Below are 18,641 nucleotides of genomic sequence, written 5' to 3' on the forward strand. Positions count from 1 at the left end.
TACAGGGTATAAAAATCTGAAAGGGAGCTGCCCACTTGCTTTAAAGAAAACAGCTGATGGGGTATTCAAAAGCCATTATTTAATTACTTCTGTGGCATCTCCACAAGCCACAAAAAGTTGAACCACAAATCCCATTGTTCTGGCCTGGATACACTTATCTGGCAGGGATTCACAGGTCTTCACGTTTAGCAGGGACAGCACTCTCGTGTTTTAGGAACAGATTTATGTAGCCTTGACTGGCAAAACTAATAATGTTGATCTTTTCTCGTAATACAAAGCTTTGGCGGATATAAAAGTGCTGTAATTTTTAACTTTTGTGTTCGGTTATAGAATAGAAGGGGTTCATTTCTTTTCTTTTATTGATAGTATACAATCTAGTGCCCTAATTAGTAATATAAAACTTGTACCACTAAGATAAATAAATATATTAAGTGAATATCACCCATTATAAAACTTTGGTTAAATCTGCTTTCTAATCAATTGATAGAAACAAAATAACGTTTAGCAAGAGCAGTCTTTCCCAAGTTAATTGAATTTAAGACATTGATTAAATTAGCTTAGCCAAATATTTTTATTGATCGCTGCTCTACCGCAGCAGTAGGCTGTAGAAACAAGCAGACAACTCTGAGTGCAGACAACATTTTGCTTAAGCGGTGGTGGTGGCGGCGGCGGCAGCAGCGCTGGTGGTAGCGGCGGCCTCCTCCTTGAGACGATCCTTCTTCAGCGGACCCATGAAGGCCAGCTTGTCGGCAGGAGTCTGGAAGCGACCATGACCCATCTTGGACGAGGTGTCGATGAACTTGAGCTTGATCTGCTCCAGGGCCGAACGCTTGGTGTGCTTCAGCAGGGACTTGCGCAGGGTGATGATGCGCTTCTTGGAGCCGATGCAGCAGCCCTTGATCATGACGAAGTCGTTGTTGACCTCACCGTAGTGGGGGAAACCACCCATGGGGGTGATGCTCTTGTCGGTCAGATCGTACTCAGTGGAGGCGTTGTTCTTGATGACCTGCAAGTGATAAATATGGGGTCAGTTTAATTGTTGTATAAGGGAGAGGCATTTGCAATTCCATCTTATTCGGCTTTAATCTGTGATCAGTCCTATCATTATAAATATCACGGTTCATCAAGTTTTTTGTTTGTTTCGATGTCGTTGTTATTTGGTTTGTTATCATCAGAGCAACAGATTTCTAAAGCCGCATCAAGATAATGGTTAAATTAAGATGGGTGCTACTGCTTACCTTGCCGTCCTTGGTGTGGATGCCAGCACCGATGCGGTAGATCTTCTTGTTGATCTCGGTACGGTGGTGGTAACCCTTCTGACCAGCACGGGCCACAGTGGTGGACACACGCGACGGATGCCAGGCTCCAATACAGGCCACCTTGCGCAGACCCTTGTGCGTCTTGCGGGGCAGCTTCTTGGTGTGCCAACGCGAGGTGACTCCCTTGAATCCCTTACCCTTGGTCACACCGACGCAGTCGACCATCTCGTCCTGGCCGAACACGTTGCTGACCTGGATGGGCTTCTCCAAGTGCTCACGAGCCCACTTGACCTTGTCCTCGATGGAGCCACCGTTCAGCTGGATCTCCATGACATGGGCCTTCTTTTGGCGCTGCTTGATCAAGCGGATCTATAAAAGGAAGAAGACGTTTTCAGTTAGCTACATTCATCTTCAGCACATTGATTTGTGGGACTGTGCGTGATATGGTTTAACCGCGCTATCATCGCCTGAACGGCTCCGCACCGTTACTGGAATATATCAAGCTCCGCCACCCGAGGGGCAGTTTGCTCTGCGACGTTGCATCCCTAAACTGTGCATTGAATACCACAGCACGAATGCTTTTTAGGCCAGGCGCACCAGAGACACCGGACCCGAGGACCCAGCACCAATGGCACAACAAGGCCAAGGACGTCGTGAATTGTAAGGATTGTAAGGAACATCTATATTTACCTGCGAGTGGGCAATCACACGGATCACCTTGCAGTAACGCAGCATCTTGCGGAAGTCATTCTCGATGCTCTTCTTGCCGAGATCATCGGTCCACTTCTTGCTGGCCTTGGTGAAGGCCTTCTTCTTGCTCTTGTACCTGGTAGACGATGGTCAAGTTGTAGATGCAATGGTCAGAAACGAGCGACATGATGCAATCCATTGGGATGTCTCAACAACTCCAACTTCTTAGCCGCGCTGTTTGTGTGGGGGCGAGATAGAACAGGAAGCGCACCTCATCGCAAACAAATGGCGAGCGGAGATGCGGTCTTCCATGTCGTGCTCACTCGTCAAGTATTTTTAGTTAACCAGGGGCTGTGCCCAAGACCAAAATACTGACAGCTCACACAACTTTCAAGGATTTGAAAAGCTCTCTCAGCAAGCTGATCGAAGAACTTTATGATTGCATTTTTCATTTAATATGGGGTTTCTTCAAGTTTAAAGGTATTTGAAGTAAAGGGCATTTCACAAACCAACCAAGAGTTTTCTAGTAGGCCGATCAGAAGGAAGGCAGCAGATGGTAGAAGGCTTCTCAACAATATATTTGCTCATTCAGATACCATCGTATCATCATCCAGACTCTACTAGAAAACACGTGGTTCGTGTGTGTACACACGGGGGCAAACAAAATGGCGACCAGAGGGTCGCAGACACGTGGTCCTCGATACATACCAGTTCTTGTAGAAGCGACGACGGCACTCCTCGGACAAATGCTGGGCCCACACATTAACCAGGGCACGCAGACCGAAGGGAGTCTCGATGTAACCGACGGCACCGACCACAATCATGGGCGGGGTCTCAAGAACGGTGACAGCCTCGACCACCTCCTTCTTGTTGATCTCTATAAACGGACGGAGAAAAAAAAGACATTAATCGCATGCCACTATTTTGCACAATGATAAACTAGTTATTGGCTCAATCAGTCCGCCCTAGTTGAGATAATCACGGTTAATCAGTTGTGTTCTAACCATAAATCTTCTAGTTTACTCATCATGAAAGGGTAGTTTAGGGGCTCTTGGGGTGAAAGCGAGTACTTACTGGATCCAGGACGATCGGCCTCGCGGACGATGTGCGTCATGCCGGCCTTGTAGCCGATGAAGCAAGTCAGATGAACAGGCTTGCTGGCGTCATCCTTGGGGAAGGCCTTAACCTTGCCGCGATGGCGAGCTGAGCGCTTCTTGGGGTAGAAGGCCATGGAGCCATGGCGAGGCGCTGAGAACTTGCGATGCGACTGTAAAATGGGCAGGGAAAACCATCAGCAACTGTTATATTTTCGCTTTTAGGTTAGGTGAACACGTGGATGTTGCACTTGCAATTTATCAATATAAAACAGCTTGGAGCGCGAGTAAATTGCATTGAATGCAAGCAATCGCTGGTATTTCTCAGCATCTCGAACAATTTACTTTAATTATTTTACATCCAACAACTAACTGCTCACTTATTTTATCTACTTTTAAGAGTTTAACTTACCATGTCTGTTCTCTTCAGACGATGAAAACGAAAAGAAGGGAAGTGCTGCCGTGCAAGGCGAAGTTGGCTGCGATTAGTTGGCAGTGTGGCTGCCTCCGGCTCAGAACATGTATTAAATAATAATCTTAACGAAGCTTATCTCAGAGACAAACCTCGGTCCGGAATTCATAATTCGGACTCAATCCATTCGTGTTTTGTATCTGTTAACTGTCAGAGGACAAAGAATTCGATTTTTAGTCAACAAATAATCTGATTTTTAAAATAAGAGTGCACACACACATCTAATAGATTATTTAATTTATTTTAAATTTTAAGTCATAAACTGTTATTCGTTTCTAAAAATTGTTATTCAATAATAAACTAAACATGTATTAAAACTATTCAATTTTAGACAGGTTATTTTCGAAACGACTGAATTTATGAATCGGTGAATTTTGGATTAGGGTGGCATTCATTTTATTTGTACAATATCACTTTTAATTATTCTAATTATTTAAATGTATTAGTAATTAAAATTAAAATTCTCAAGTTCTTGGTAAAAATAAATGGAATAGGTAAATTCAATTACGCAATTCGCAAGAGAAAAAAACTTTAGCCACACCCTCTAATGATAGAAAGACTCGTTTGATATTTAACATTCCGAAATTGCTAATTCGTTAAGGGAATTATTTGTTGCGAAGATTTTTTAATATTGAAAGGATACAGAATTCATTATAACGTAATTGTTCTATTTCTCTTTTTAAATCAGAATTGACTTATAATTTTTTGAACTATTTTATTAATTAATAGGATACACATTTCTTTAATTCATTAAGCACCATCTTGTAAAAGTAGGCCTGGCTTTAAATGTAATTGTTCTATTTCTCAAAAAAAAATTATTTATGTTTTCAAGCAGAATTACCTGGTGTAAGAGGCCCTAACAAAATAAATATAGCCAGGCCTTAAACCATTTTCGGTCCAACCAATGTGCGGTCACACTCGTGAGGCATTTTGGCGCATTTTGTGGTAGTGTTCGTGCCGAAAAACCAACGAAATTCGCGATGTCGACGCTGGAGCACTGCGAAAAGTATTTTGGGACGCGGGATGTGTACCAGCTGATGGGCCTGGCCAAGGGCGCTGCCGAGAAGGAGGTGAAGAAGGCGTACCACAAGCTGTCCCTGCTGGTCCATCCCGACCGAGTGCCGGAAGAGCAAAAAGAGGAGGCCACCGAGAAGTTCAAGGTGCTGTCAAAGCTCTACCAGGTGCTGACCGACTCGCAAAAGCGAGCCCTGTACGACGAGCAGGGCGTCATCGACGACGACGATGAGGCCGAGTCCAAGCTCTCGTCGTGGCTGGACCTCTGGAGCAAGATCTTCAAGCCCATCACCGAGGAGGACATCAACAATTACGAGAAGGAGTACGTGGACTCGGAGCTGGAGCGCACGGACGTGAAGAAGGCGTATTTGGGCGGGAAGGGGTGCATCAACTACCTGATGAACCATGTGCCCTTCATGAAGGTGGAAGACGAGCCGCGCATCCACAAAATAGTTGAATCGATGATTGCCAGCGGCGAGGTGCCCGAGTACAAGATTTTCACCGAGGAGCCGGCCGCTAAGCGCAAAAAGCGCCATCAGAAGTACGCGCGCGAATTCAAGGAGGCCAAGGTCATCAAGAAGCGCCTCGAGCGTCGGCAGAAGGAGAAGGACGATCAGGATCTGGCCGACAACGGGGGCGATTTGCAGCAAATGATCCTGGCGCGCCGCAATCAACGGGAGTCAAACTTCGGCTCTCTGCTGGACCGCCTGGTGGAAAAGTACGGCAACGAGGACGACTCTGATACCGTCGACTTCAGCGCCTTCGAGAAGAAGAAAAAGAAGTCCAAGAAGCCCGCCAAGCAGGAGCCAAAACCGAAGCTTAACGGAGTCAAGACTGGCCGGGTGGAAAAGACCCATAAATAGGGGCAACTGCCACTCACTATAGTTCTCTTAAACATATATTATCTAAATTAAGTCTTAGTTACTCATATGTATTTATCCATGTACGTATTCTTCATAACACTGCAAAGTGCATAGTGTGTCGGGAATTTCAGGACACAGATCATCAGCAGAACATCCCATTTTATATTGAAATTTCCCAATAAGTTTCAATCTTACAATTATTATATCTTTACAGTCCCTTGGTTCGTAAGCAAATCAAATCAAATAAATACTAATGTTAATCCTGCGAAATTTTCTTTATTTTTAAAGCCTTGGTCAGAAGTTTGTACGGCAATAAAGAAGATATTTTCGACCCTATAAACCTTATAGAATATAATATATTTTGCGACCTTATAAAGTACATAAATTTTTGATCAGCATGACAAGACGAGTTGTTAGCCATGTCCGTTTGATAATTTTGATGACAATATGAACAATCGGTTAAAATGTTCGATTTGTTTTTTTTTTCCTAATATATGTAAGTATAAATGGGTGATATTTGTATTTTTATATTAATCAGCACCTATCCCCTGAGATTTGACAAAATCGGTTGATATCCTGACCATACAGTTCTATGCTGATTCTAAAATCTTTCCAAATCGTATTTTGTATAATTTAAAGATTTAAATTATTTTAAATAAAATAAACTACATGCATAGTAAGAATGTAACAGAAAAGCATTTCAAAACTACTTTACGTACAATATTATGCGTAAGGGTATTTTTTGTGTTTTTAAAGCCACAAAATCTAATAAAAAATAAATTAATTTGAAATAAGCGTTTTATGACGTCATCGCCATAACCACCTCACTTTCTTGTCATTGTGCTCTTGCTGCCGCTGGTCACACTAAATAGATGCTAAATATAATTTTAATAAACATTGCGCACTTTCTGCTAAAAATATGAGATGTGCCGTGCCCAATTGCAGGAATGCATTTGTCAGCAGATCTAAAAGGGATCCGGATCAGCAGCAGCAGATCGGCTTCTTTCGGTTTCCCAAGTGTCCAGAAACATTCAAACTTTGGCTCGCATTCTGCGGCTTCACCAAGAACTCCCTGAAATGGAAGAACCCATGCATTTGCATCGAACACTTTAAGGACGAAGACATCGAGGGCTCCCTAAAGTTTGAAATGGGTGAGTCCCACAAAAATGTCATCAAAATTGTTCAACTAATTCCTTGTATTTCAACCAGGACTGGCCAAAAAGCGAACTTTGCGACCAGGTGCGGTTCCCTGCATAAGCAAAAGCCAGGAAAGTCCTTCCGAAAGAGCACGTAAGGAAAGGACACAACGGCGAAGGAATCAAAAACTTGTGGCCCAACTCCTGGCGGAGGACGACTCCAAGTCGTGTGCTCCAGCGGCGTCCACATTTGCCTGTCCAGAACAGGAAAAAGTGGACTTATCAGAGGCAGTAGCAATAAATTTCGATCCACTTATCGTCAGGGATCAGTTGGAAAAACGGGAGCGGTGTCGCATTTGCTACCAGGACTTTGTCGTGGACACCAGGGCAAAGGATCTCTTCGACCAGGCCAACAGTATTCTGCTCTTCCACATTGAAGTCATTAGCGGTGTTTGGGTTAGTCCCTATATCTTTTCATCAGAAATGTGCAATTAAACTCGTAATTATCCTGCAGATCAACCACAAACCAGACGAACCTCAACTTATGTGCCCTGCTTGCTTACTATCCCTGGACCAGGCCATCGATTTCCGGGAAATGTGCATCAGTACGGAGCTAAAGATCAGCCAGGCCGAGCCTTTAAGGAAAATAGATCCAGATGAAACCGAGCTAGAGGCATTAAACGAGCAGACTACTCCATCAGATACCGAATTGGTCTCGGACTCAGAGTATACAAATTTGGAGGAGATTGAAGATGCCAAGGAGGAGGAAGAGCCTTTGGAGGATGAAGCCGATTCGAATGACCAGTTAGATCAAGAGCCAGCCATGGAACCCGATGAACCCGCCCCACACGATCCACTCAGTGTGGCTCTGGGAGCCAAGATCTTTAAAGAACTGATCGATCAATACACGGGGCGCGAAAAAACTAAGCCAAAACAGGAGGCCCCAGCTGCGAAGCTGTCTAGGGGCAGACTAACCGCAGCAAGCGACGAAAAGCCAAAGCGCAGGGCCAAGCCCAAGACCAGAGAAGAGAGGAATCTCATACGCCGTGCCCAGCTGCGAGCCAAGCCGCCGAACTTTGTGTGCGACCAGTGCGGCCAGGCCTTCCGCATGTCTCATAACCTGCGGATTCACATGCTTCGGCACAGCCGCACTAAGAACTACCAGTGCAGCGAGTGCCCGAAGACCTTCTACGACGCCTACATGCGCAACATACACATCCGCATTAGTCACCGGGGCGAATCGCCCTTCGCCTGTCGTTTCTGCAGCGAAACGTTTGCCTATGCTGGAGCTCGCCAAAAGCACGAGAGGTGGGTAGTAAATATCAAACAAATGTAAACTAAATCACTCCATACTCCCAACTTTCAGTGAGGTCCATAATGCAGCGCCCCGCCTTATTGTGAATCGAATCAATCCAAAGCCCATGGCTAAGCCACGGGATGACGTGCGTTTTCAATGTAAACTGTGCCACAAACATTACGCTTCCAAGTATGCGCTGGGCTGGCACATCAAGTCGCACACCGATGCGAATGCCTTTAAGTGCCAGCAGTGCAGCAAGAGCTACTCGGATCCCAACAAGCTCAAGCGCCACGAGAAGACCCACGAGAAGAGGCCGCTTCAGTGCGACGTCTGTTTGAAGGGATTCTACCAGCGGACGCGGCTGCGGGAGCACGAGGCAATCCACACCGGTGAACGTCCATATTGGTAAGTCACATCTCTCAAATACATTCGAATTGATAATCTTACAGTCCTTTCATTTTCTTTGCAGTTGCGAGGTCTGCAATGTTCACTTCCGCTACAAGTACAACATGAAGACGCATGCCAACAGCAAAATGCACCAGGATAACGTCCGAAAGTTGGGCGGAGAAACAATACTTGAGGCTCAATGAAACGAGATATATTTTTCAATCGCATTTGTTTTATGTATTAATGGTGGAGGGTTGCACTGATTTCGATTTACGTTTCTTTTTGCGTTCGTTTTCGATGTGACTGGATGAGTTGATGTGCTGGGTGAAGTTGCCAGCGCGCAGAAACCATAGATCACATACTTCGCAGCTAAGAGAATTAGGAAATTAGCAAGGAGAGTGAAAAATTAGCTATGAAATCTTACTGGAAAGTGCGTTCGCCCTTCTTGATAATTTCCCACTTGGACTGCGGCGCTCGTCCCTTCTTACAGGCCTCCCTGTGAATTGGTAACCCATGTTAGAATGGCATTAGGAACCTCAATTGGACCCACCTTTCATGCCTCACTCGGGAACTGTTCGTACTGTATTCCAAGCCGCAGAAGGTGCAGGCGTAGGGACCCTCCGTGTGCTTTAGCTGGTGACGGCGCAACAGATGGAGTGTATAGCATTTCTGCTGGCACTGCTCACACTCGAATGGCTTGGTGCCCGTGTGCCTCAGCAGGTGAACATTGAGATTGCTGGTGTCCTTGAATTGCCGGCCGCAATGTTCGCAAATGCAGGGCTTAGCATTCTGCCCATTGCGGTCCACAATCCGCTTCGGCTGTTTGTCGTCGATGACTTTTACGTGGATTAACTTTCTGCCCATGCGCATGGTGTGCTTGCTGGACTTGATTTTGGTCTTGATTTTGCCCTGTTCCGGCTTGGAAGTGACAGTGGCAGCCATTTCAGTCTGTATTTCTCCGTAGTCCTCGGGCAAGGGCAGAGCATCATCGCCCGGAGCATCCTCAAAGCTGTCTTCTTGGAGCTGGTCCTCTTGATACGTCTCTGTTTTCTGCTCCATTTGCACCTGGGTGGGTTCCAATTTGATTTCACTGGCCGTCATCAGCTCGTCAATGCCCAGGGGATCCGAAGCAGCCATTTGTTGGACAGGAAGCTGCAGCGCCACGGCCGCAGGATCCTCGCCAAGATTCATTCTGCTTCGCCGCCTGGCGAAATACTTCTCGATCTTCGCACACCGTCGGCGGAATCGTTGGACTTGTTTGAGCAGTGTCTGGCAATCCGGGCACATATGATTGGGCAGGTCCTGAGCATCCTGCAGCTGCAAGTTGGTAAACAACCTTTATTCGAAACTAAACCCATTGGAATTTAACGTTACTGCTCACCCAGCAGTTTGTTATGGAGCGCACGCACTGCAGCAGTTTTCGGCCCTCGGGCGAGAAGATCTGTAGGCACTGATCGGCCACTATGGTCTTGCCGCAGGTGCGGCAGAATTGCCTCATTTCATCCAATTGATTTGCTAATTACTCTATTTAAATTTATTTGTTTGACATGCACAAAACATGGGCCCGTTGGCCACAATAATACCGTAAGCCTCGCAGTCCTAAGCGCATTTCTGACTTTTCCAAAGTTGGCCACACTACCCCGGAGAAAATTTGATATGGACTAACCATCTTTATATTAGTATTTTTTTTTTATTTAATTTATCGATATATTATTGCCATTGTCTGATGGTTAAACAAATAAAATGATGTTTATTATTATTAATTTTTAAGTTAAATAGATTTTATTTCTATTAAAGATGTGTCGATGTAGTTACAAAAATTGTACGATGGAGCATTGTACGAAGCTTAGCTTCATTCACATTTTAAAGCTCTATTTGCCCCATTTTTTCTTCATTTGTGATATTTTTACAAGGAGCTTATTATTTGAATTTTCCGAGTAAACTATTTGAATTATATTTTTAGTATTTAAAACACTCCTACACAAACTATCGATATGCAGAAGTGCTGCCCTACGCGATGAATGGTAACTCTGGCCGTTTCCGCCCTCCATCTTTCTGCATTGACTTTTCACGATGGTGAGTTCGCTGCTACCTATTTCTGCGAAAATATTAGTTTTTTACTGTGAAAGTGGCCTACAAACAAAAGCAAAACAAGACTAAAGTCTTGCCCCAGGCCTGAGCCAAGAAAACACCGCCCACAGAACGCGGCATAATGTGAAAATCCGGGCGAAAAACAAACGCATGCCCTAACCTCGAAAGCGGCCAGTTCCAGGTGCTGCTCGGTGGTCAATGAAAATGATTTATATTGTTATTAGTGCCAACGATTAACGAGTGTTATTTCTGTTCTTTTCTATAGCCGCCTAAGAAGGACGCAAAGTCTTCGGCCAAGCAGCCGCAAAAGACACAGAAGAAGAAGGAGGGATCCGGTGGCGGCAAGGCCAAGAAGAAGAAGTGGTCCAAGGGAAAAGTCAGGGATAAGCTGAACAACCAGGTGCTGTTCGACAAGGCCACCTACGAGAAGCTGTACAAGGAAGTGCCCGCCTACAAGCTGATCACCCCATCGGTGGTCTCCGAGCGTCTGAAGATCCGCGGCTCCCTGGCCAAGCGTGCTCTGATCGAGCTGCGCGAGAAGGGTACGATTGCATTCTTATTATACATATATTTGCCAGTTCCTAATTATTACCTTCTCCACTTTCAGGTCTGATCAAGCAGGTCGTGCAGCATCATTCCCAGGTCATCTACACACGTGCCACCAAGGGTGATGAGGCGTAAATGTTTTACTTTTTGCCCATTGCATCTCTGTAGTCGCATTCGCTTTACAATCGAACACTGATTGTATTCGGAGCAAAACTATGCCGCTGTGTGTGAAATGTTTAATAAACTTGCTTTCTTATTGATGTAAGGGACATTTGCGTGATGTTTTATTGTTATGATACCCTCTTGCCGGAGGGAGTATCGTGGTGCAGTAGTTCTAAGATGACATGAAGTCAGCCGAAAAACGTATTCAAAAATTTTTAAATGTGCTTAAACTCGCAATTAATATTCACATTCAGATCAGATTCTTTAGTGTCCAAACCGGATCGATAATTAGGGAATAATAACTGCACGAAAGGTTGTATCATCTAAATTTTTGTGTTTGACAACATTTAACTTGAACCCATTGTGGTATGTTTAGGAGTATGAAGAAGTTTTAAATTACCATTGTCTATTAAACACAGTTAATTTCGAAATGCGGTACATTTTGGTTTATTTCAAACTGGAAATGGTTAATTTAGTCGACCAGGATAACTATTAGATACATGACTGCTTAAGACTATCATTAAATGCATTTATTTAGAACAGTATACAGTTCTTTTCTTATTTTGAGTCACAAAGAGCATATCAATTTATTTATCAGATGAATTAACTCGCTTTTTTCTTACTTAATGTTGTATTCCAATATTTGTTTATCAAAAATTTTTGGTTGACTGTGTCCAATAAGAATTATCTTCCTCTTTTTCCGTTGGCATTCACCCTTTATTTGTGATTGACAGTGAGCTCTCAAATGTTCGGCTGCTGCCGCCAGTCAATCGTTGTCACTCAAGGTAAAAGCAAGTTCAAATAATCAATCAATCAATCATATATTTTAGCAGTCTTTAAATATTTGTATAGTAACGTTTTTTGTTTGTTTTAAGTTAAATGTCAAATTCACGAAAAAAAAATGTTGATTTTGAAATTATTTATGAGCTAATTTATTAAACTTCTTAAATCGAAAATTGAGTTTATCACTACAATGCGTTGACTTAAGAAGTATATTTAATTTACAACAAAATTTTGTACATTTTTAGCAACTATAAACAAAACGTTTGGGTTGTCTCCCCTGCCCTGAAAAGTGTACCCAGTGAACATTCAGGCCGATGCCCACTGTGTTTGCCATTCACAGCGAAACGATATGATTTCAGCCAATATGTTTACGTGGTTACCTTTATTTTGATGACAACACGGCAGATTGGTTTGGTGTTGGCAAAGACGGGTTCGGTTCTGGTATCTGGCAGCCTGTAAATATGAATTAAGCTAGCGAAAACCCGAAGATCGACCAGCCCGCGCAGCACAACTGTGCACACAAAACCACCGCCGAGCAGGAAGCGTTTGGGTTGTGAGGTAATTTGCGAATCAAAAGGCTGTCGCCGCCGCACGCAGATAAAGATTCTCATTCTCGCGGTCCCGGCCAGAAACGCAGTGGGAATCACGGAATCAGCTGGAGCGCGGCTAGAGGCCCCCGATAATACCACGTATGCAAACAAAAAGTGTTATCTGAGCGTATTGACTATAACGTAAATCCGGAAACCCGTGCAGATCCATATCCGACCAAGATGATACCGCTGTCGCACAAGGACCGGAGTAGTTTCGGCTACCGGGTCCGGGAGAAGCTCAACAGCTGGAAGAGACTCATCTTCTCCGACCGCAACTCCCGGAATCTGTTCCTCTTCCTGCTGCTTAACCTGAGTTTCGCCTTCGTGGAGCTCTTCTACGGCATTGTGACGAACAGTTTAGGTGCGTTCTTTTGCTTTTTATCTTATCCGGAGTTAATAACCCTCTTAATGGTTAATCCGTAGGCCTGATCTCCGACTCGTTTCACATGTTCTTCGACTGCACGGGTCTCTTGGCGGGACTGGCCGCCTCGGTTATCACCAAGTGGAAGGCCAACGACAAGTATTCGTACGGCTATGTGCGGGCTGAAGTGCTGGCCGGGTTTGTCAACAGCCTGTTCCTGCTGTTCATCGCCTTCTTCATCCTGTCTGAGGGCGTAGAGCGGCTAATTGAACCGCCGGAGGTTAAGCACGAGCGGCTTTTTGTAGTTTCCGTGCTGGGCCTGCTGGTTAATCTGGTGGGAATCTATGCCTTTAACCACGGCGGACACGGTCATTCGCATGGAGGCGGTGGGCACGGGCACTCCCACGGCGGAGGTCATGGACATGGGCACTCGCACAGCCACAACGATGCCGGCAATCACAATCACCAGGCTATCACCTTGGACAATGGTAATGTCATCTTACTGGAATTTTAGTTCATTTATATTTATATTTACATTAAATTAATGAATTCTAGAGAAAATGGTTAACATATTAGCGCAGTTTCAGAACTTTCCCGAAATTGCTTGGAATAGTGACCCAAAATCAATTTCATAACGTCTGTCAAATCGTATTACTGTCTAGGAATCTGCTAAAGTACATTATTAGTTATCCTTTCTTATATTACAAAAGGAACATAGTTAGAAACTCGTCAAAGATATTTTTTATTTTATGTTTGACTCTTAAAGTATTTTTTAAAAGCGGCAACCGTACAATATTTTTTTTCTGAATTTGATTTTGATATTAGAAAAGATCCAAAAGAATCTCTAACTTTATTGAGTGGTTAGATTTAGAAAATTAGTTTCTAATGATAATCTTCAAACGGTGCCTTTGCAATCTGCCTATTTCCAGGTCATGGACACTCACACGAACACGACAGTCATGGCCACTCGCATGGCGATATGTCGGGCAGCAACTCACAGATCATGCGCGGCGTTTTCCTGCACATCCTGGCCGATACCTTGGGATCTGTGGGCGTAATCATCTCGGCGGTGCTGATGCACATGTTCGGCTGGATGATTGCGGACCCTATCTGCTCCATCTTCATCGCCCTGCTGATAGCGCTCAGTGTGCTGGGCCTCATCAAGGAGTCGATAATGATTCTGATGCAGCGACAGCCGTCCGACCTGGACAGATCGCTGCCGCAGTGCTACCAGAAGGTCACGGGATTGGCCGGCGTATATGCGGTGCAGGAGCCGCACTTCTGGACCCTCTGCTCGGATGTCTACGTAGGAGCACTCAAGCTGGAGGTGTCCAAGAACGTCGATCCCAAGTACGTGGTCACGCACACGCGGATGATCTTCGAGGCGGTGGGCGTGAAGCAGATCTACATACAGCTGGATTATGTTTGATCCAGAAGCGATCGGTCCACCGGCGTCCTTGTACAATGATGTGTATATTTAATAATTAGTGCCACATGTTTATGTGCAGTGCGCACGAGCGTCGACGTTATCAAACATTATTTTGAAATTTTAGTGCACTTCGGCGACACAAACCCCCCATCACTTCCAAAAATCCCCTCCAAGAGCTAAGTAAAACAAAATGTGTAATCTTCAGTTGTACTAGTAATTTTGCGAATTTTTGTTAACTTATTAGCGTTTGTATTTGTTGAAATGCTTTCGGCATTCATTCCATTCTATACATACGGAAAGCATAACATAAGGTATGCGATAGTCGATATCGAGGAGCATTAGTGTAATTGTAAGCTAAGCGAATGAAATGTGCAAGAGTAAATATATATACTTAAAGTTTTTTTAAATTCAGAATGAACAAAACCCGAAACATGCAAACCTACAAATAGCATCTAAATCTGACTGACATTTCCACGGACATTCCGCTGTGCGGTGGAAGTGCATTAAGTGAACCGTTTTTGCCACAGTTTAAAGCATCAAAATTATGAACGAAATAAAATTTAATTTGTTATTAGCATTTTTATACGTAAACCGAATTGAAACTAGTTTTATTTCTTATTGGGCGGTATTTTTATGTTGTTTAAGGGGTCTTATCCCAATGAAAAATGACTTTGCTCGATCAGAAGAAGCACAATTACTAAAGTTTTATTTAAAAAAAATGTTTCCGCTTTTTTTTTTATTTACAAAATGTCCGAAAGCCGTATGTACAATGTATCTTTTTAATTACAATTTATAACAAGGAAATAATTGCTATCTTACTGACTTTTTTCAAAGGAATAAATGTTGTGTATTTTTAAGTTAGAAAATTAAAATTAAATATAATCTTTAGAGGTGAACAAATTTGTAAGCCCATCAGAGCATTTTTTATTGAAATTCCTTAACAAGGCTTGTTTAAATATAAAACGTGTTACACTTCAAAATTTAATTTTCCAAACATGAACTCCTTTAAATAATTAAAAAAAAATTAGAAAGGATGAAAACTTCAGCAACCCGATGTTTACATACCCTTGCACCTATGCAAAAATTAAATATTCTTTAAATCATCTACATTTCTAATAATGTTTATGTTTGGGGACATTGAATAATTATTTAATCATTTTATTTTTAATTTGTTTACAACTTTTAAAAAAACTGTTTTGAAAATAAGACTATATTATAAAAAAAAAATTTACAATACTAAATTAAAAATATTTTTTTTGCTCGCCATATAACAAGTTCGGCGAAGTTCAGATTTGTTAGATAGTTTATCCAAGTGAGTGCCCACTGTGGGCATCTCTCACGCGACGATGGCAACAGCAACAGGTCGACACGTTTTGCCGAAATGGAAATTGCACCTGTCTGGTGCCCCCAGCCACGCCTCGCCAGCAGATAAAGTCGAACGTATTCCCCGCCGTAGAATTAGATTATAGAATTTTCAACTTGTAGCGAGAGCGGCGCATTTCGTTAGCAAAATTGAGGTTATGGTAAACACACAACGTGCGAAACTGGGGCAAGTGGCACTGCAGTGTGCGAATAGTAGACCAGTGCGCATGACCCCAAGTGTATACGTGCGGGGGCACGTTTACATCGCTGTCAAAGGTCAATAACTCCGCGATTGCCCAAAAAACAACAAAAGTAAAACCAAAGTCTGTGTGACTCAGACGGCGGTGATGCCCTCCCGCTCGCGCTCACGCCGCCGTCTGGCGTCGCCTACCTACGCATAACTGTAAAACGGAAAGAAGTACAGGCATTTGGATTTACAGTTGTATATGGTTTCCGTTTAATTCAGTACTGGTGTTCCCAATTGAAGGAATTTTTTTTTTCTATAAATGGGTTTTAAGCGAAAATGCATACAAAAATTTAAGTTGTTGCTATCAAAATATTATTTTAATTACAATAGTTGTTGGCGCAATTCAGTTGTTTAGCTCGGTGTGGGGTTAAACAATAAACATACATTGAATCGAATTTATGAGAGCGACGGCCGAAAGAAATCAAAAATAAAATCGCACAGGTCGAGGGACAGGCTTTTCGTCAGCGTTTAACATAAATTTAAGACTTTCAAAATTGTAACTAAGCTTCTGATAAATATATGTAGAAGGTATGCATGAGTATAGTGTGTTCCGGGGGGATGGGATTACGATCCATTCTAGCATTTCTCCTCCTCAAGGCCGTGCTTGAAGAACATGAGCACGGGCACGCTCTTGCCATCGATTTCGCGGTATTCCACAAGGGCCACCATGCCATCGCAGTCCATCGATTCACCGGTGAAGAACTGCAGCTCCTTGAAGCGGCCGAGGATGTCCTTCATGGCCTTGTTCATGTTAGTCTTGAAGACGTCGACCTGGTCGGGCGAGTTCTCCTCCAGCTTGCCCAGCACCTTCTTCATGTACTCCTTTAGGTACACGGTGTAAGATTTCTTGTCGCCAAAGGCGAAGCACTCCGACAGGCGGTGGTTCATCACCACATCCACTCCGGTCTCCGAGGAGATTTCGGTACCCTCGTCAGGCTCCTCCGCAGAGGCGTTGGCGCCTGCCAGCTTGATATCATCGCCACTACGGGTGATCAGCTTGCCATACACCTCATAGATCACGTCGTCCACCAACTTCATCTTGTAGGTGTCGGCGAACATCTCGTCGCCGGTGATGATGTCCTTGTAGATCTTCATGGTGATTGGTGGGTCTTTGGGAGTCGGAAGATGGCGTCTAAATCGCTGGCGAAAATGCAACTACAACAGCACCGGACCGGGAACACAGCGAAACGACTTGCCACGCGCTCACTCGAACAGCAAAAAGAATGAGCGAGAAAAAATGGCGAATGAGCTGCCAACTCGCTTGGTGTCCCACAGTCCGGCAACGCCAATAGCTGGTGTGGCAGCGCCTACTAGACCTTTCGATACTATAAAATCGATGTATTTATTTTTTAAGGATCGACTTTATTGTAATTAGCAGCTGCATTTAAAGAAGTCTACTATGATTAATTGCATCTCTAAATAATTAAATAAAAGTCAAAATTTTAATTAAATTTGAAATTATTTATTGTTTACTCTTACTGAAATCAGAACTTTTAATTTCTATAGCTTGTAACATATTATACAAATTTTAAATTGTATTCCCCAATGTCATATAAATAAAGAACTTTCGTTGAAAAAAATAATTGATTTAAGCAGTTCTCAACTTATGAGTTTTTTCATTGTTATTTAATAAAGGTACAAGTAAGACAAAGACTATTTTAAAATTAAGTTTAAACGTAATAAAAAAAGTTTCAGTTTTTTTTTTGTTTGAAAATAAAATACGATACTATCGAACCGATAGCCCGTTGGGTTTTAGTCAAAATAGTGGCAGCACTGGCTGCGGTAATATTCGGCCCGCAGAGTACGGTCCCACCCATACAAGTTCGAGTGAAAAACAGGGAAATGTACGTAATTTCTGGGATGGCATTGCGAAAACCCTGATTTGTGACTGCTTTTTGCAGGTATGCACTCTCCAGTTCGCTGATCCGATCGCCGGCGCTGCGCCAGGGCCTCCAAATGGCCGCTGCCAGCCGCCAGGTGTCGCTGAAGGTGGTATCCGTGGGCGCCACCCAGAAGGAGGAGTCGTTCTTCGAGAAAAACGAGCGCCTGGGCAGGAAGCTGTCGCCGCATCTGACCATCTACCAGCCGCAGCTGACCTCCATGCTGTCGATCATGCACCGCGGCACTGGATTGGCCCTGGGTGTGGGCGTCTGGGGTCTGGGATTGGGTGCCTTGATCTCGTCGCACGACATCAATCACTATGTGACCATGGTGGAGGGTCTCCAGTTAAGCGGCGCCACTCTGACCGCCCTCAAGTTCATCATCGCCTATCCGGCAGGCTATCATACTGCCAATGGAATCCGGCATCTGCTATGGGACACCGGGCGATTCCTGAAGATCAAGGAGGTCTACTCGACCGGTTACGCAATGGTCGCCACCTCTTTCGTTCTGACCGCAATCTTGGCCCTTCTGTAAGCCCAGCTCCTCGGGTGTACCTATTAAATTCTAGTGAGAATATGATGTGAAAATTGTTATATACTAAATACATGTAGTGTGTATATTTATAATGCAATTTGTTGTTACGTAACCCATTTTGCTGCTTTAAATGCGTTGCATTCGTCTGTTATTCCCTGCAGTTTTCCGGAATTGCGTGTTTTCTAACCTTTTTTTTTCAATTCACATGTACCTGAGATACTTGAGTGTCGATTTGGAAGGCAATTTGAGGTCCAGCAATAGAATCAAGTATACGCCCCGAGTCATCGACTGTCGTTAACAGAATGCGTAAAGTTTGCGCCTGAAAGTAGGCAATTCTTTTAAATCAAAAAGCGTATGACTTTCTTGGATCCACACATATAATTTCATATATAACTTTGAAAAATTAACAATTTAGTTTTTCTTTATTATTTTCAACACAAGTA

At 43.7% G+C, this 18,641-nt stretch overlaps 8 protein-coding genes and 2 non-coding genes across 11 annotated transcripts; 5 read left to right on the forward strand and 5 right to left on the reverse strand.

The window, feature by feature from the left end:
* Window positions 1-547: 547 nt before the first annotated feature.
* Window positions 548-3,553, reverse strand: LOC128252647 (60S ribosomal protein L3). Of its 2 annotated transcripts, XM_052980541.1 has the most exons (6): window positions 3,456-3,553; window positions 3,024-3,216; window positions 2,658-2,826; window positions 1,950-2,085; window positions 1,239-1,628; window positions 548-1,006 (listed from the first exon to the last, which is right to left on the reverse strand). In XM_052980541.1, the coding sequence occupies exons 1-6, from the start codon at window positions 3,456-3,458 to the stop codon at window positions 647-649; spliced, it is 1,251 nt and encodes a 416-aa protein (XP_052836501.1). In that variant the 5' UTR covers window positions 3,459-3,553; the 3' UTR covers window positions 548-646. The 2 variants fall into 2 exon arrangements, with proteins under 2 accessions (XP_052836501.1, XP_052836502.1); XM_052980542.1 differs by lacking the exons at window positions 548-1,006; window positions 1,239-1,628; window positions 1,950-2,085 and adding an exon at window positions 2,111-2,380.
* LOC128253005 (small nucleolar RNA U83) lies at window positions 2,481-2,562 on the reverse strand. Its single transcript, XR_008267379.1, has one exon. It is a non-coding gene; the product is annotated as a small nucleolar RNA U83 (small nucleolar RNA).
* Window positions 2,901-2,979, reverse strand: LOC128253004 (small nucleolar RNA U43). Its single transcript, XR_008267378.1, has one exon. It is a non-coding gene; the product is annotated as a small nucleolar RNA U43 (small nucleolar RNA).
* A 732-nt stretch (window positions 3,554-4,285) lies between the features above and the next one.
* On the forward strand, window positions 4,286-5,662 carry LOC128266425 (J domain-containing protein CG6693). Its single transcript, XM_053002927.1, has one exon. The coding sequence runs from the start codon at window positions 4,496-4,498 to the stop codon at window positions 5,390-5,392; it is 897 nt and encodes a 298-aa protein (XP_052858887.1). The 5' UTR covers window positions 4,286-4,495; the 3' UTR covers window positions 5,393-5,662.
* Window positions 5,663-6,250: 588 nt separating this feature from the next.
* LOC128265211 (zinc finger protein 358) lies at window positions 6,251-8,434 on the forward strand. The gene is made up of 5 exons (XM_053001089.1): window positions 6,251-6,543; window positions 6,602-6,984; window positions 7,043-7,836; window positions 7,895-8,230; window positions 8,295-8,434. The coding sequence occupies exons 1-5, from the start codon at window positions 6,312-6,314 to the stop codon at window positions 8,413-8,415; spliced, it is 1,866 nt and encodes a 621-aa protein (XP_052857049.1). The 5' UTR covers window positions 6,251-6,311; the 3' UTR covers window positions 8,416-8,434.
* LOC128265220 (myoneurin) lies at window positions 8,412-9,729 on the reverse strand. The gene is made up of 4 exons (XM_053001096.1): window positions 9,594-9,729; window positions 8,763-9,529; window positions 8,637-8,708; window positions 8,412-8,581 (listed from the first exon to the last, which is right to left on the reverse strand). Exons 1-4 carry the CDS (start codon window positions 9,708-9,710, stop codon window positions 8,446-8,448), a joined length of 1,092 nt encoding a protein of 363 aa, XP_052857056.1. The 5' UTR covers window positions 9,711-9,729; the 3' UTR covers window positions 8,412-8,445.
* Window positions 9,730-10,195: 466 nt separating this feature from the next.
* Window positions 10,196-11,118, forward strand: LOC128263818 (40S ribosomal protein S25). The gene is made up of 3 exons (XM_052999075.1): window positions 10,196-10,288; window positions 10,569-10,845; window positions 10,911-11,118. Exons 1-3 carry the CDS (start codon window positions 10,286-10,288, stop codon window positions 10,982-10,984), a joined length of 354 nt encoding a protein of 117 aa, XP_052855035.1. The 5' UTR covers window positions 10,196-10,285; the 3' UTR covers window positions 10,985-11,118.
* Window positions 11,119-12,138: 1,020 nt separating this feature from the next.
* Window positions 12,139-14,770, forward strand: LOC128263813 (zinc transporter 7). The gene is made up of 4 exons (XM_052999072.1): window positions 12,139-12,483; window positions 12,548-12,745; window positions 12,808-13,233; window positions 13,675-14,770. Exons 2-4 carry the CDS (start codon window positions 12,565-12,567, stop codon window positions 14,172-14,174), a joined length of 1,107 nt encoding a protein of 368 aa, XP_052855032.1. The 5' UTR covers window positions 12,139-12,483; window positions 12,548-12,564; the 3' UTR covers window positions 14,175-14,770.
* Window positions 14,771-15,969: 1,199 nt separating this feature from the next.
* On the reverse strand, window positions 15,970-17,021 carry LOC128266224 (translationally-controlled tumor protein homolog). Its single transcript, XM_053002578.1, has one exon. It carries the CDS (start codon window positions 16,876-16,878, stop codon window positions 16,360-16,362), a length of 519 nt encoding a protein of 172 aa, XP_052858538.1. The 5' UTR covers window positions 16,879-17,021; the 3' UTR covers window positions 15,970-16,359.
* Window positions 17,022-17,537: 516 nt separating this feature from the next.
* On the forward strand, window positions 17,538-18,290 carry LOC128254258 (succinate dehydrogenase cytochrome b560 subunit, mitochondrial). Its single transcript, XM_052983181.1, has 2 exons — window positions 17,538-17,627; window positions 17,685-18,290. Coding segments are annotated over exons 1-2 (516 nt in total). The 5' UTR covers window positions 17,538-17,625; the 3' UTR covers window positions 18,199-18,290.
* The last annotated feature ends 351 nt before the right edge of the window (window positions 18,291-18,641 follow it).

This window comes from Drosophila gunungcola, chromosome 3R (genome assembly GCF_025200985.1).
Source record: "Drosophila gunungcola strain Sukarami chromosome 3R, Dgunungcola_SK_2, whole genome shotgun sequence".
Lineage (NCBI taxonomy): Eukaryota > Metazoa > Arthropoda > Insecta > Diptera > Drosophilidae > Drosophila > Drosophila gunungcola.